The 14,729-nt window shown below is 33.6% G+C and overlaps 1 protein-coding gene across 6 annotated transcripts in view; it reads left to right on the top strand.

The window, feature by feature from the left end:
• The window catches only part of LOC128558937 (FERM domain-containing protein 5-like), a 121,475-nt gene extending 108,687 nt beyond the window's left edge, over positions 1 to 12,788 (top strand). For 2 of the 6 annotated variants that reach the window (XM_053549325.1, XM_053549322.1), the window contains 3 exons: positions 1,088 to 1,111; positions 4,458 to 4,865; positions 11,321 to 12,788. In XM_053549325.1, coding sequence (XP_053405300.1) covers positions 1,088 to 1,111; positions 4,458 to 4,865; positions 11,321 to 11,958 — 1,070 coding nt within the window. In that variant the 3' untranslated portion in view covers positions 11,959 to 12,788. The remainder of the gene's footprint in view (positions 1 to 1,087; positions 1,112 to 4,457; positions 4,866 to 11,320) is intronic. The other 4 variants (XM_053549323.1, XM_053549324.1, XM_053549326.1 and 1 more) reach the window with 4 other exon arrangements.
• Positions 12,789 to 14,729: the final 1,941 nt, after the last annotated feature.

Below are 14,729 nucleotides of genomic sequence, written 5' to 3'. Positions count from 1 at the left end.
CATAACTATCTTGTACTGAAGATGTGTGTCCAGTCAATATTGTCTATTCTGTCATGTTTGGGAAACAATGATTTTGTATTTCATGTGTCTTGCAGCCAACTATATAAGTAATTATTTAACACAATAGTGTATGTAAGTGTTTGTTAACTATTTTGTCTAAAGATAGGTCACTAGCTCACATTAACAAAAAAATGTATGTGATTTACTTCTGCTTTTTCAAAGTTATGTGAGAATAGAGTTGTTATGTTAGCATCTAATCATTGGACAGTGAAATGCTCTAAAGATTTTGATTGGTTGATCAGTCCTGTTGTATTTATAACTATTCTCACTTATCTTTGAAAGCACTGTAGTATGTTGGAAATTAAATGTTGGTCCAGTTTCTTGTTATTTCTGTAACTTGTACTTTGATTCTGTGCTGTTTAGTATTTATAAAGTGAAAATATCCTCCATGCATGCACATCCTCCTGTTTATTCTATTATGTAATCATAGGTAGAAATGCAAATTGACATTGCCCACAAAATTTTCTTATTTAATTGACAAATTCAGCACCTTTTTTTCTATTTCTAAAACTAAAATTAATCCTTTACTGATTTCATACATTCGTTATAAAAGCCTCTCACCAAATTTAATCAGCAGCATCTGCCAGCACAAAACATCTAGGCTTTATTGGTTATTAGGCAGTTTTGGAATCCTTTAATGAACTAGACAGCTGTTTCAGTAAAATTATATCACTAAACTGCACCAAATTTGCACCTATGACCATGCTGCAGCTTGCGAGATTGAATCAACTTTATTTGCAAAAATCTTGTCACTGAATTTGAAAATTTGTAATAGGAGGTAAGCGATGTGTGATCTCAATGTGACCCAATGAACTTAGTAAATTGTTTGAATTTATTTCCTTGCCGGGAAGACTGGTTCCCGGCGCACTAGAAAAGGCTTTTTTGCAGTTACTGTTAAAGTGAACACAGGGAACCAATCTACCCAGCGGTGAAAATTGGGGGTAAATTAAGTTTTAGAGTAATGAATTTTGTTGTTTTTAATATGAGTATGCGTAGTAAACATAGATATATCGCTTGTGTATTTTAGATAAAGGTGGGAAAGGATATAAGGGTAAGTTCTGTTGCCAGGGTAACCCATTTAACCCCGCCTTAAATCTTGCTAGATATTGGTTTGCTGTTCTGTTCTGTTAAATAGCAGACTCATAATGACTGTCAGCAATTTGCATTTGATTATGTCTACTCTGTTTGCAATTTCGGTTTTCTCCAGTTTGTAGGAAAGCTGCATGCTCCTATCTTCAGCTGTTGAATACCGAAAATAGCAAATGAGAATACAAAGTTGCATGGAAATTACCAAACGCCATCATGGGTTGGCCGCCTTAAATTAACAACTTGTTTCTTTTATCTTTATGAAAAGACCCTGAAGAAAACTCTGTAGAAGCCAAAATGTTGGTCTTAAATTAAAATTGTCAACTTAAACCTGCTTCGGTTGTGTCGTTACATTACACTTCGGTGTCTTATTTTACCTTTATGAAATTTAAAATATAAATGAAATTATGACATGAAAAGTAAATCTGTTTGCAAAATTTAACTTTTCTCTGAAGACATAATTGTTTTTATCTTTTGATGTATAAAGATATTTGGACAGGGTTAATATCTCATTTGTGTTAAAACATAAACATAAAATCACTAAAAATAATTGATTTATGAACTATACTTGCAAAACAAAGCAAAAAGAGTTTTTACAATTAATTTTAGATTTTAGCAATAAATCAACAGAATTTGAACTTAAATGATAGGTTTCATTTTGTGTGAGCAAATGATAAATGTCAAGTAAAACATGTTAAATCCTAGCGGATAGATCAGCTGTGATTACATGAGTGTTTTGACAGACTGAAAAAAAAAAATGGAGGAACAAAAAGCAAGGAAATGATGCTCTTATTTTAAGGCAGTATTTGTCATTAAATTAATTTTGTTCTTTCTTTTCTAAACAATATGAATATTTCCAATGTTCAAAATAAGTGAGGTTTATTTGCTGTAGATCTTTGTTCCTACTCGAGGACAGTTTCATCATGACCGCATGATTCTGTAGATGGTGTTATATTTATGATGAATTTTGCTTGTGTTTATGAACACTCCAAAACTTGAATTCATTTGTGAGTAGAAGTTTTATCTCCAAAAATAAAAGCAAAAATAAAAAGCCACTAATTAGCTTATTAGCTGATACAAGTACTAAACAATGCGATTATGTTTTTTGTCAATCAAATTATGAAAAAAAGGACTCGAAAACTTTCCTTTCTTCTATACTTTTTATAGACTTACTTACTGTGACTTACTTTAACTTATACTTCGTCTGTCAGATTTCCTGTTACGGAGATGAAATTTACTCGTGCATCTGCAGTGCATTTTACCTTATTAAGAATGTGTAGTAACTAGAGTCAGGATTCAAACCTGTATGGACATTGGTACTAAGCCAGGCAACAACAGATCCAACCACTCTACCTGTTGTGCTACCACCACAACTGCACAAAAATGTTGTGGAAATAATACCAATAAAACATCTCCAATGATACATTTATATCTGTAACAAGACTAAAACAGTGTTGAAGAAAACAACTTTATTTTTCGGGACAGTGAGTTAAGTCATTTGTATTGAATTCAGAATTTCATATATTTTACTAACTAATTAAGCAACTCTTCATAGTTTAAATAAATTATCAAGGTATTTGGATTTTTTTTTAGTATAATGGAAAAGGTGTATAGAACATTAATATTATATTTCAGATTTTTATGCCCCCGAAGGTGGGCATATTAAAATTACACTGTCCATCCGTGCCTGCGTCTGGTAAATTCTTGTCCGGGCTGTAGCTCTTCCGTCCATAAAGGGATTTTGAAATAACTTGGCATAATAAATGTTCACCATAATGAGACGATGTGTCATGCGCAAGACCCAGACCCCTAGCTCCAAGGTCAAGGTCACACTTAGAGGTCAAAGGTTAACTGGTCTGTTTCATGTCCGGTCCATAACTCTTCCATCCATGGAAGGATTTTGAAATAACTTGGCATAAAAAATTTACCATAATGAGATGATGTGTCATGCGCAAGACCCAGACCCCTAGTTCTAAGGTCAAGGTCACACTTAGAGGTTAAAGGTTAACATGGTCTGTTTCTTGTCCAGTCCATAACTCTGATGAAGGGAGTTTGAAATTACTTGGCATAAATGTTCCCTATAATGAGATGAGGTGTCATGCACAAGACCCAGACCTAGCTCCAAGGTCAAGGTCACACTTAGAAGTCAAATGTGTTTCTTGTCTGGTCCATAACTCTGCCATTTATCAAGGGATTTGAAAATAATTTGACCCAAATGTTAACCATATTGAGAAGTTATGTCATGCTTATGACCCGGGCCTCTTGGGTCAAGGTTAAGGTCACGAAATGATGTGTGATTTTTTTTGCACATACAACTGTAGCATTCTTGGGCACGCTTCGGGGGCATTTTTCACCAATAGTGACTGCTCTTGTTTTAGGTTGTATCAGGCCTTTAATTGTTAAGTGCTAGCCAATAAATTGGGTTCTAATTGATAGATTTTCACCAAACTTGGTGTATAGCTAGTTTGTTACGGAGACCTAGCAGTGGATTATAATTTGGGCAGCTAGGGTTAAGGACACTAAAATGGAATAAATGATTTCTGCAGGATAACTTGAGACTAATATAAGGAAATTTACAAGTTAGTTATAAAGAGGTTTGGTTGGGATTGCATTTGGGACCACAGGAGTCAAGGTCAAGTTTAATAAGAATAAAAACATCTTCCAGTAAACAGCTTTAAATGTTGAGTTATAGAGTCTGACCAGTGTTGGGTGTATAGGGAGCTTATTTGTATGTAGTCCTGGCTTTAGGTTGAAAACCTCTTTTTGTGGTGTTGCCATGTTTCATGTGAAACTTATAATGCAACCAGATGAGAATTATAAAAATATTGAAATATGTTACCAAGATAATGAAAGTCAAATATAGACTTAACATAAGTTTGCAGTAATATCATCCAGATTTGTTAAATAGGTAGAAAACTTTTATAAGTTTGTCTGTTTGTCCAGTATCTTTTTCATTCCTCCTATAGGAATTATATAAGTTTGTACATTCAGTTAATGAAAATGATAGCAGAAATTAACAATAGTAATTTTCATTGCAATGAAATGTAACAAAACTATTGTAAAATATGCAAAATTAAATTATCTTTAATTCTGTAAATCTTTAAATCATTAACTTTTACAGACCATAACTTTTACTTGTTTCTACTATTGTAAATACATAGTTATAAAGAGTTTAAATTTCAATAAATCATAATGGAATATGTAAATATTACATAAATTTACTTACCAACATATTTTCTTGTTTATTCGGGAAAGTGAATAAAGTATTTAATAGTATATCTCTAATAGCATGTATATTACTAACATTGCAGCCGACACATTTCCACGCATGAGTACTGCTACGTCTGCCTCTGCCGAACCTCGGTCTGAGAAACGGAACAAACGACCTGATTCTTTAGAAAAAGATAAAAAAGAAGAGAAGCCTAGGATGGCTCCTAGAGCCTCTGAGGAAAATATTGAAATTGAATTAATTGAGCCAGTCGAGATCAAAGAAAAGTATGAGATCAGGCGGAAAATGTCAGCAGAAAAGAAACCAAAATTAAAAGAAATAGCCCGTCAAAGTTCTAAAGAGGTTATACAGTATACAGAGGTGGAGCAGAGGCAGACGGTCCTTGAAGGTGAACGTGTTGTATCGCAAGCGACTTTCGAGACTAAACCAATGACGACTACCATACAGAAAGTTACAACTGTCCGAGATGAGCACGGTATTTCTCGTCAAGGTAGTGATGAGATCAGTCATAACATCATTACCTCACGCCTCACTTAACCCATTGCACAAAACCATTGGGAAACCATTATCAGCTAACGTTACCACTCATTTTCACCCCATCTACATACATGATTCAGATCAGTTTCTACTCCATGCTACGGTTCAAGGTTATAAACCTGTGGTTATAGACCAATTTCAAATTCCAGCTTCTGATTGGTTGATCTTAGGACACTCAGTTTTATAACCATGGCAGTCATTTTTGTGAGATTCATTCAAAAAGAGTTTTTATGATATTTTTAGCAGCAAAAGTAGGTCAGGTTCGAGCATGAAAATGAGCTCCTTTGCAAATATTTTTTCTTAATTGTTAAAAGCCGTGTTTAAGATTTTATTTCAGTAACAATACAACTTATATTGTTGTATATGAGAAATTTGCTAAAACATAGGTCTAAATGTTAGAAGTTAATTAATCAGTAGGCCTATTGTTAGCAAAAGATGTCACCAAAAGTTAAGTCTGTTTGATTTATTTCTTGTATAGATTTGTAGAATTTCACATAAATTTGTGATCGTCAAAACTGATTTGCGGGAGCATTTATTGATCTGAATCAAATATAAACAGATACTCAAATGCATATAATCCATTTTCAAGGATCATTTTAGCATATATTAACTGAGCTGCTGTGCTATATATACAGGTGCTGGACATTAGTATCTCATTGTTATATAATGTGCTGTCCTGGTTCTTCCCTTACTTTTATTTATTAAAATGACCATTTGTACCAGTTTGTTAATAAATACAGTTATGTGCCAAATTAAATTTCAGGGAATGATTTTTTCCCATAAACATAATGTATTTTCCATAATTTCTCGAAAACTCACATAATTATATTTCCCATAAACTTACCTGTATTTCTCATATCTTTGTTAATACTACTGCAATCTCACCAACATGCATAAAATTCCAACGTTTCCTTTCTTAACTTATATCTCTATTAGGTATATCAGTTATAAAATTTTCCAGAATATATTAAGAAGAAAAAAGTTTTGAACATTCTGACATTCCATTATCTTTTAATTGTCATTCCATTAATTGTTCGATAAATGTTTGTTGTAAAATGAAGGAAAATTTAAGAAAAACCAACTCCAAAGTCTGAAAACTTGCAATACTTAATTTTAGAGAGATATTCATTCAAAGTTCATGTTATTTTATAGCTCTATGTGTTAGATAACAACAAATATATAATTTAATACCCCTTGGATACGAAAAGTCAGAAATGCATGTAGTAAGTCTTTAGGGAAAAAAATCAACTTTTTGTTGTGAATTTAATTTGGCACGAAACCATACTTTTTTTTGGTTTTGTGGATATTTTAAACATGACAGTTTTGGAATGAAACCAAAAAATTTATTGAATCATATCAAAAAGTAGCAAATATATTATTTTTTTACTGAAATCTCAGATTGTATAAGGTTACATTGGTCATTTTATGAAGCTGGCTTATTGCTGGGGTGGGTGCCTTATGGTGTGATTTTGAACAAAGGCTTATTTTAAGATTGTCAAATTATTTAAGCAGCTTATTATTATTGCCAGATTAATCGCTTATTTTGAGATTGCCAGACAATGGCTTCTTGTAAGATTGCCAAAACAATGGCTCGAGATTGGTAAACAATGTCTTATTCAAGATTTTTAAATGGTGGCATGTTGTCATGTGATGTAATGTTGCTGCAGCATTGTTTTTTACTGTGCAGGTGCTTTCTTTGCTTTGCAAGTCTTTGCTGATGGTATTAATCATTATAACATGTGATCATGATCACTCAGAAGCTTCATGCAAGCTCTCTAAAACCAGGCCCTGATTTAAATATATATGCCTTGTATTGAAATACATGACAGAATTAGACATCTCAGAAGCTAAGGTAGCTTGTACCTCTGTTATACAAGTAGCGATGACCAGTTGAATGAAAGGGAATCCGGGTTATCTCCCTGTCTTGTGTAAACTCTAGTAAACAATATTATGAAATCATAATTTGTTGTCCTTACAAGTTATGTAAATTAACAATACTAAAAATATATCACCAGTTTAAATCAGGCCTTTTTGTTCAACATTATTCAAAATGCAAAATTTTCTCTTAATACCAGACAGTTGAACCAGCCTTAGTGGCCAACTATTTTGTGTAGCCACTTGTCTTAAGCTTAGTCTGTTAATTTCCCAAGTTGACTCTGTTCTGATTTCATGTTGTCTAAAGCAGCCACCTGCCTTATGCAGCACCAGATCATTCCCTTGGCAGACTGCTAAATGCTGGCTTTACTGTACAGTGAAACCTGTATTTAACAGACAGTCAAGGGGTGTCACAGCTTGAATTTAGAACAAAATTAAGGGAAGTTAGCTGACTGGCTGCTTAAGCAATTGACTGTTTAATACATGTAGCTACTAATGGAAGCTTAACTGTATTGTCCTTATGACATCTGTTTAAAAAAACTGTCTATACTTCTTTTAGTAAATTTAAGAAATACGTTTAAACTTGTATGAATTTCCGATATTGCTGTTTGCAGTGGCTTTGTTTGCCCTTGTTTCCTCTTATCTGTTCAGTGTGTTAAGTGCTATCATATTTATGCAGATGAAGCTGTCCAAATCCCTACCCAGACTGAAGCCCTCTTGCTATATTTTGTTTTAGTGGACAGAACCTCAGCTGTGATATATAAGAGGTAGAATAAAACTGCTTGCAAGCAGCCTTTGTGGCAGAGTGATTAAGGTCACTGATTATGAATCGCTTACCCTCACCCGGGTTTGATATAGAATTCTTACATGTGCGGAAGCCATCCATCTGTCATTCCAAAGGTCGCTGGTTCTACCCTGGTGCTAATTCTTTCATGAAATAATGCCTTGAGGGGCATCAGGGGCCTCCCTCTGCCAGTATAGCTGGGAAGTTGTATGATGTTAAACCAAACAGAAACAAAAAAACTTGCATCAGTTTTATGCAATAGACAAAATTTCTAAAAAAAAATATTCTGAAGAATTAACATTAGATGTAGACCACAAACATTATGATAGACGGATGGCATTAAACCATAAAAAATGACAGGGGAAGAACAATGTAAAAGTAAGGAGATAAACAGTGTAGGATGGTTTTGTCCGTCTTACCTCGACATTTTCCATGGAGTGGTTTTAGTCCTATTGTTATTGCAGGGTTTTGTCCTATTTTAATCAAGATTTTGTCCTATTGTTGTTGCAAGTTTTTGTCCTATCATTATTACAGGTTTTGCTCTATTGTTATGGCATGGTTCTGTCCTATCTTTATTGCAGGTTTTGTCCTATCATTACTACAAGGCTTTGACCTATCGTTATTGCAAGGTTTTGTCCTATCTTTTTTGTGAGGTTTTGTCCTACATTTATTGCAAAGTTTTGTCCTATAGTTATTGTGAGGATTTGTCCTACCATTACTGCAAGGTTTTGTCCTATAGTTGTTGCAGCTTTTGTCCTATTATTATTGCAGGTTTTTGTCCTATCATTATTGCAAGGTTTTGTCCTATCATTATTGCAAGGTTTTGTCCCATCATTATTGCAGGTTTTTGTCCTATCATTATTGCAATGTTTGGTCCTATCATTATTGCAAGGTTTGGTCCTGTCATTATTGCAAGGTTTTGTCCTATCATTATTGCAGGGTTGTTGCAAGGTTTGTTCTGTTGTTATGGTAGTTTTTGTCCTTAGGTTATTACAAGTTTTTTATACGCCCGTTTGAAAAACGGGACGTATTATGGGAACGCCCCTGGCGGGCGGGCGGGCGGGTTTGGCGGGCGGGCGGGGCGGCGTCCACAGACCTTGTCCGGAGCATATCTTCTACATGCATGAAGGGATTTTGATGAAACTTGGCACAGTTGTTCACCATCATGAGACGGAGTGTCATGCGCAAGAACCAGGTCCCTAGGTCTAAGGTCAAGGTCACACTTGGAGGTCAAAGGTCAAATTCAAGAATGACTTTGTCCGGAGCATATCTTCTTCATGCATAGAGGGATTTTGATGAAAGTTGGCACAATTGTTCATCATCATGAGAAGGAGTGTCATGCGCAAGAACCAGGTCCCTAGATCTAAGGTCAAGGTCACACTTAGAGGTCAAAGGATACAAGAATGAAAACTTTGTCCGGAGCATTTCTTCTTCATGCATAGAGGGATTTTGATATAACTTGGCACAAATGTTCACCACCATGAGGCGGAGTGTCATGCGCAAGAACCAGGTCTCTAGGTCTAAGGTCAAGGTCACACTTAGAGGTCAAAGGATACAAGAATGAAAACCTTGTCCGGAGCATTTCTTCTTCATGCATAGAGGGATTTTGATATAACTTGGCACAAATGTTCACCACCACAAGACGTAGTGTCATGCGCAAGAACCAGGTCCCTAGGTCTAAGGTCAAGGTCACACTTAGAGGCCAAAGGTCAGATACAAGAATGACTTTGTCCGAAGCATTTCTTCTTCATGCATAGAGGGATTTTGATGTAACTTGACACAATTATACACCATCATGAGACGAAGTGTCATGCGCAGTTCCTTCTTTAGAATTACTTCCCTTTGTTGTTACTATAAATAGCTTATATTGTAACTTTTTCATCACTAGTCGTAGGGAAAAATCGAGACCACTTTTCTGTAGTACAACATGCATGCTACATCCAATTTTGAGGTGTATTTTGACCAGTCTCTACCTGGTAAAGATTTTTGTGTGGACTTACAATTTTTTTTTTTGATTTTTTTTTTTTTTTTTTTTTTTTTTTTTTTTTAAGATTAACTTCCCTTAGTTGTTACTATTATAAATAACTTATATTGTAACTTTTTTATAATTGACCGTAGGGAAAAACCAAGACCACTTTTCTGTGGTACAACATAGATGTTACTTTCCAATTTTAGGTGTATTTTAAGGTATCTCTACCTGGTAAGGAGTTTTTTTGTGGACTTAGAAAAACAAAACACTTAGTTATTACTAAACAACCACAAAATTAAAATTCCATTTGCAAATACAGGTGCTAGAGTAAAGAAATTTGCTGTGACGGGCGTATATTGTGACATTCTTGCACTCTTGTGTCCTATTGTTATTGCAAGATTTTGACCTATTGTTATTGCAAGGTTTTGTCCTATTGTTATTGCAAGATTTTGACCTATTGTTATTGCAAGGTTTTGTCCTGTTGTTTTTGCCTTGACATTTTCACTGAAGATTTGTCTGACTTGTAACAAATGCTGGGAGAGGTTACATCTGCAAAAACTACCAGGAAGGATTTTGTCCTTCTCATTCATGCAGATCATGTGTCATGCTGTTTTAAGACATAATTATGCTTTGGAGATTTTGTTAAAAAGTAGAACTTTGTTTAAAGTAGAACTTAAAAATTAGAGGTTAAGGACATAGATATATATATATGGTGTAGATGATAAAAATCTTACTTACATATATGTATATATACATTTTGAAAAATTAGATTTCACTTGTTTTGCCAGCATTCGTTGGATTTGACCTAGAGCTATTTTTGTATCGGTCATTTTCAAAACGTTTCATCTACTTTTTACCTAATTTACAGCCACAGTTCTGAAAGATAACTTTCTTCCCAAAAACATTCTGATGAGTAAATTAATGCTTTGAAAAGTTTCTTACTTATAAATAGGGTCATTATATACTCTACACTATACTTGTGGGCAATGAAGTTTAGCATGTGTGTACTGTAATGTTGTTGATTTTTGTGGGCTTAAATTTTTTTTTATTTTGGTCAAGATGCTCATTTTTCATGGTTTCCAAATTACAAAGATACCGTCACTGTTATGGTCTAAATAATATAAATAAAACCTTTATCATGGCTGTAAAGTATGACAAAAGGCTATAGCCAAGTAAACTACATTTTGCTGGTTTTATAGATCGTAGATGAAGTGGGAGCTGTTTATTTCAGATAATGTTTCATAATTATAATCATATTTAACACTCCTTAGAAACAAGAAAAACAATATAAATACAGTTTTAGAAAGTAAAATATCACTTAGCTTTACCTACTATTACTCAGAAATTTACTTAATATTTTGTTGGCATACAATTTCTTATTTTCAACCAGGACATAAATTTGTGGATTTCAGACTTTAAAAATGACAGGAGTAAGAAATGAAGTTGTTAAAAGGGAACTACAATGTAATTAATGGATTGCAGCAACCATAAAATTCGAAAATGATTTTACTGTACTGAACATACCAATTATCTTTTTAAAAAGCCAAATACCTGTATACCTAATGTAGAGAGAATTAACAGAAAATATGCTGGTTTCGTCAAAATGGACTTGATTTGACAAGTGTATCACTGGCTTGTGTTTCTGCAAGAAGTAAAAAATGCAAAGGTTTTGACTAGTTTTAATTGTTGCATTGCATTAGTAATTTAGCAGATATACAATTGGTAAAACTGTTTCTGTCTGAATTATTTGCTTAGTAACCGTATGTTTATATATTTTCAGAGAATGCAGTGGATGTGCCGCAATCTACAGCCGAAGTTGTGCCAAGTCCCAAGGTAACGTCGCCCGTATCAGCCACTGAAGACACGATTGTAGCAGAGGAAATGACGCAGGTCAAATCATCAAATGTTGAGGCGTGGCGTCCTGATACTTTCAAACAAAATGGTGGCATACCAATAATTGTCACTACAGAAGTTGGCGACACATCCAGGGATGATTCTAGCTTGCCTTACAACCCAGACAATACCGTCTATGACCAAGACGATGAAGATGATAAAATTGCTAAAAGTTTAGAAGAACAAGTCATTGAATTGGAAAAAGAATTTCAACAAATGCAAGAGCAGAATCATGTGGAAAATGTTGCGGAAGGTAGTGTGAAGCCAACAACTCAAAGTAATTTGGAAACCGCTCCAAAGGACACAAAAACTGTCGAAACCAAGAAAGGTCATTGCTCATGTGGTAAAATATTTGCGTTCACTTTCTTTTCACTATTTTTGACATTGACTGTGTCAGCTTGTGTGGTTATGTTCTCGGACATTGATCATCCTGTCATGAATGAAGCACGTGCACATCTTACCTTCCTCGAGCCTACTAGAGATTTCATCCTCGATAAATACCACGAGCTCGTCAACAAGTTGTAAAAATACTTCGCATTCAGGATAATTGTTTTATACAATATATGATTGATATTCATCTATAAAGAATCTGAACTAAAGCATATCCAATAGTTTTATAAGTGTAATTAGTTAGTGCAGATGAATAGGAAAAAGTGGAAACTTGGTAACTTAAATTCTGTCGGTTTATTTAAAGTCTTCGAATAAAAGGAGTGGGAAATTTCTGTAAATGCAATAAATTAATGTAATACTTTTTCAAGAAGCAAGTCAGCTGACAGAGTTTAAGTTCCCAAGTTTCAGCTGTGTTATTTTTTTGTTAGTTGTGAACTTCTGTTGCAGGTTTGCACATTAACTTGACCTAGTAATGGACACTTGTAATGAGCGTTGGTAATTTCTGTGTGATTTCATATACTTATTACGTCCACATGGCTTTTGAACCAGCAAATAAATGCCAAATTGCATTGGGAAATTACATAATCAAACAGAAATTGCTGATTGCCATTATATATATCCACTACTTGTCATAAGTGTATTCCTTTTCCCCAGAATATTTTTAGAACCTTAAACATCATTCAGGATTGTAGTTTGTATCTCTGGACTAAAGTGTTGTAAATTAGAGGTTGTACATTAGTAAGGTTGGGGCAGCTATATCTGTCATTTGATTTTTCTTTATTCAACATTTACCATGGAATAGACAAAAACAGTATTTTTGCAGTTTACATCTCATCCATCTGCCCACATAATCTCACTTTCTGTCTTTAAATTCAAGGTTATTTAATCCATGTTGCAAAAAAGTTATTGCTGTTTTGTTAAGTAGCACTTTCTAAGCTTCTTTTTTTTTTTGAAGCTGCTTATATTATAATCAGGGTTGTAGTAATGCTAATGCTAATGGTAATGCATTAATAATGCATTATTTTTTTCAAATAATGCCAAGTAATGATTAATGCCACAATTTTAGCATTGAAAATAATGCTAATTTAATGCCAAAGTAAGTAATGCTAATGCTAATGCTTAGCATTACTTAGGCATTATTTTTTGTATCACTGGAAAAAAAAATAATACACATGTATGCTGTTATTTATACAGGTTATAGCAGTTCTCTAATAGATTTTTGTTTGATTTTAATAAACTGTCTGATGATATAATTGCCTTTTGTTCAATGTACACCTGAAAGATTTTGAAAAATACATTTAAAACCTTGGACAACTCCAAGGTGCATATTTATTATAGCCATAGAAGTGTGACATAATTAGATTTGTCACCCAAAATATCAAACAGAATCTATTATCTTTTGACACCTTTTTATCAATTAACACTATGCCACTGATAGTGATGTTTAAGACCTTAAGGCAGCTAGCCTTTACAGTCATGTTAAATTAGGCTGTTAGGGAGTCATTAATGGGTACTTGACTTTCTCTAACAATTTAAATGCTCATGCATGCTGTACTCCAACATTTTTATTTTATTTTTTTTTTAATTTTTTTTTATAAAGTAATGGTAATAGAAAAAAATCAGATATAATATAAGGAAGTCATACACGTATTTAACTATTCATGTAGACGACCTAGACCTAGGTAAACTAAAATGATTTAATGAAAAACAGTGCATGTGATAATAACATGCAATGATTCTCAAAAAGTAATGGTAATGCTAATGCTAATGCACCCTATGTAATGCTAATTTAATGCATTATTTTGATAAAAATGAGTAATGCTAATGCTAATTTAATGCCATCTTTTTCCAAGTAATGCTAATTTAATGCATTACTATTGCAAGTAATTATTAACAACCCTGATTATAATATTAAATTATAGTTTGATGCTTCTTCCTGGAATTCTTGTTTGGAAAATAACTTGAATATTCTGAACTACATTTACTTTGTAAGTATTGTTTAGACAGATTTTAAAATAATACGACTATTTATGAAACAGACATATTTTGAGTTAAGGTCAGAATTTATAAGCTCAATTTGAGGACCAGTCTCAAAACTCCAGCATCTGATTGGTAGTTTCAAAGTATCTGCTTGAAATTGACCAATGAGGAGATGGCATTTGGAGACTGGTTTTAGAACTCAAGTTTTACAACCTTATAGTATATTTTATACCCGGTAGTCTGTTTCATCAGTTAGAAATATCTCTGAAGAATACTCCTATTTTTGCATACCGATACCTGCTACTCTTCAAGACTTTTTTCTTTCGCTCTAGTCTCTCTGCCTCTTTGTAGACTTGAATCTTCTTGAAGAGCTGTTAATGTTTGAAAATGTAAAATTCTTTCAAATTAAGTGATGGAACATACTTTAAATGCTGTTCAAATCATAAAATGCGTGCTTTAAGACATTGTATAAATGTTAAAATAGTAGTGTTAGTTATTTGTTTGTTTTTATATGGGTGAAATTTTTACAACAGCCACATTGAGAAGTGGTGTTAATATAACATTCCCTCCTGGGAAGGGTGTAACTTCCATCAGTTACTGTAAGCATTGCATTGTGTGAAAGGACCAGGCATACTTAAAAAGCTATATTTGTTTGACCTAAATGTTGATAAAGTTTCTGAAAAACAAAATTTTTATGTTTGTTAATTTTCAACATTGTGTAGCTTTGCATTTGCATTTAGCTACAATGATAACTGCGAAAAATCTCGGTAAAATCATTTATTTTAGATGTTTCTTTGGTTAGACATAACTGAAAAAAAAATCTTTTCTTCACAATGATGATACCATGTACATGTTATTTGAAACTATGGTAGTTTCATCCCATTTTACTCTCAGTTATCAGACCATATTTTATGTTTGTTTTTGCT

Source organism: Mercenaria mercenaria, chromosome 8 (assembly GCF_021730395.1).
Source record: "Mercenaria mercenaria strain notata chromosome 8, MADL_Memer_1, whole genome shotgun sequence".
Classification (NCBI taxonomy): Eukaryota; Metazoa; Mollusca; class Bivalvia; order Venerida; family Veneridae; genus Mercenaria; species Mercenaria mercenaria.
The sequence above is the reverse complement of the archived record's forward strand: the minus strand, read 5'-3'. Positions and strand labels throughout refer to the sequence as shown.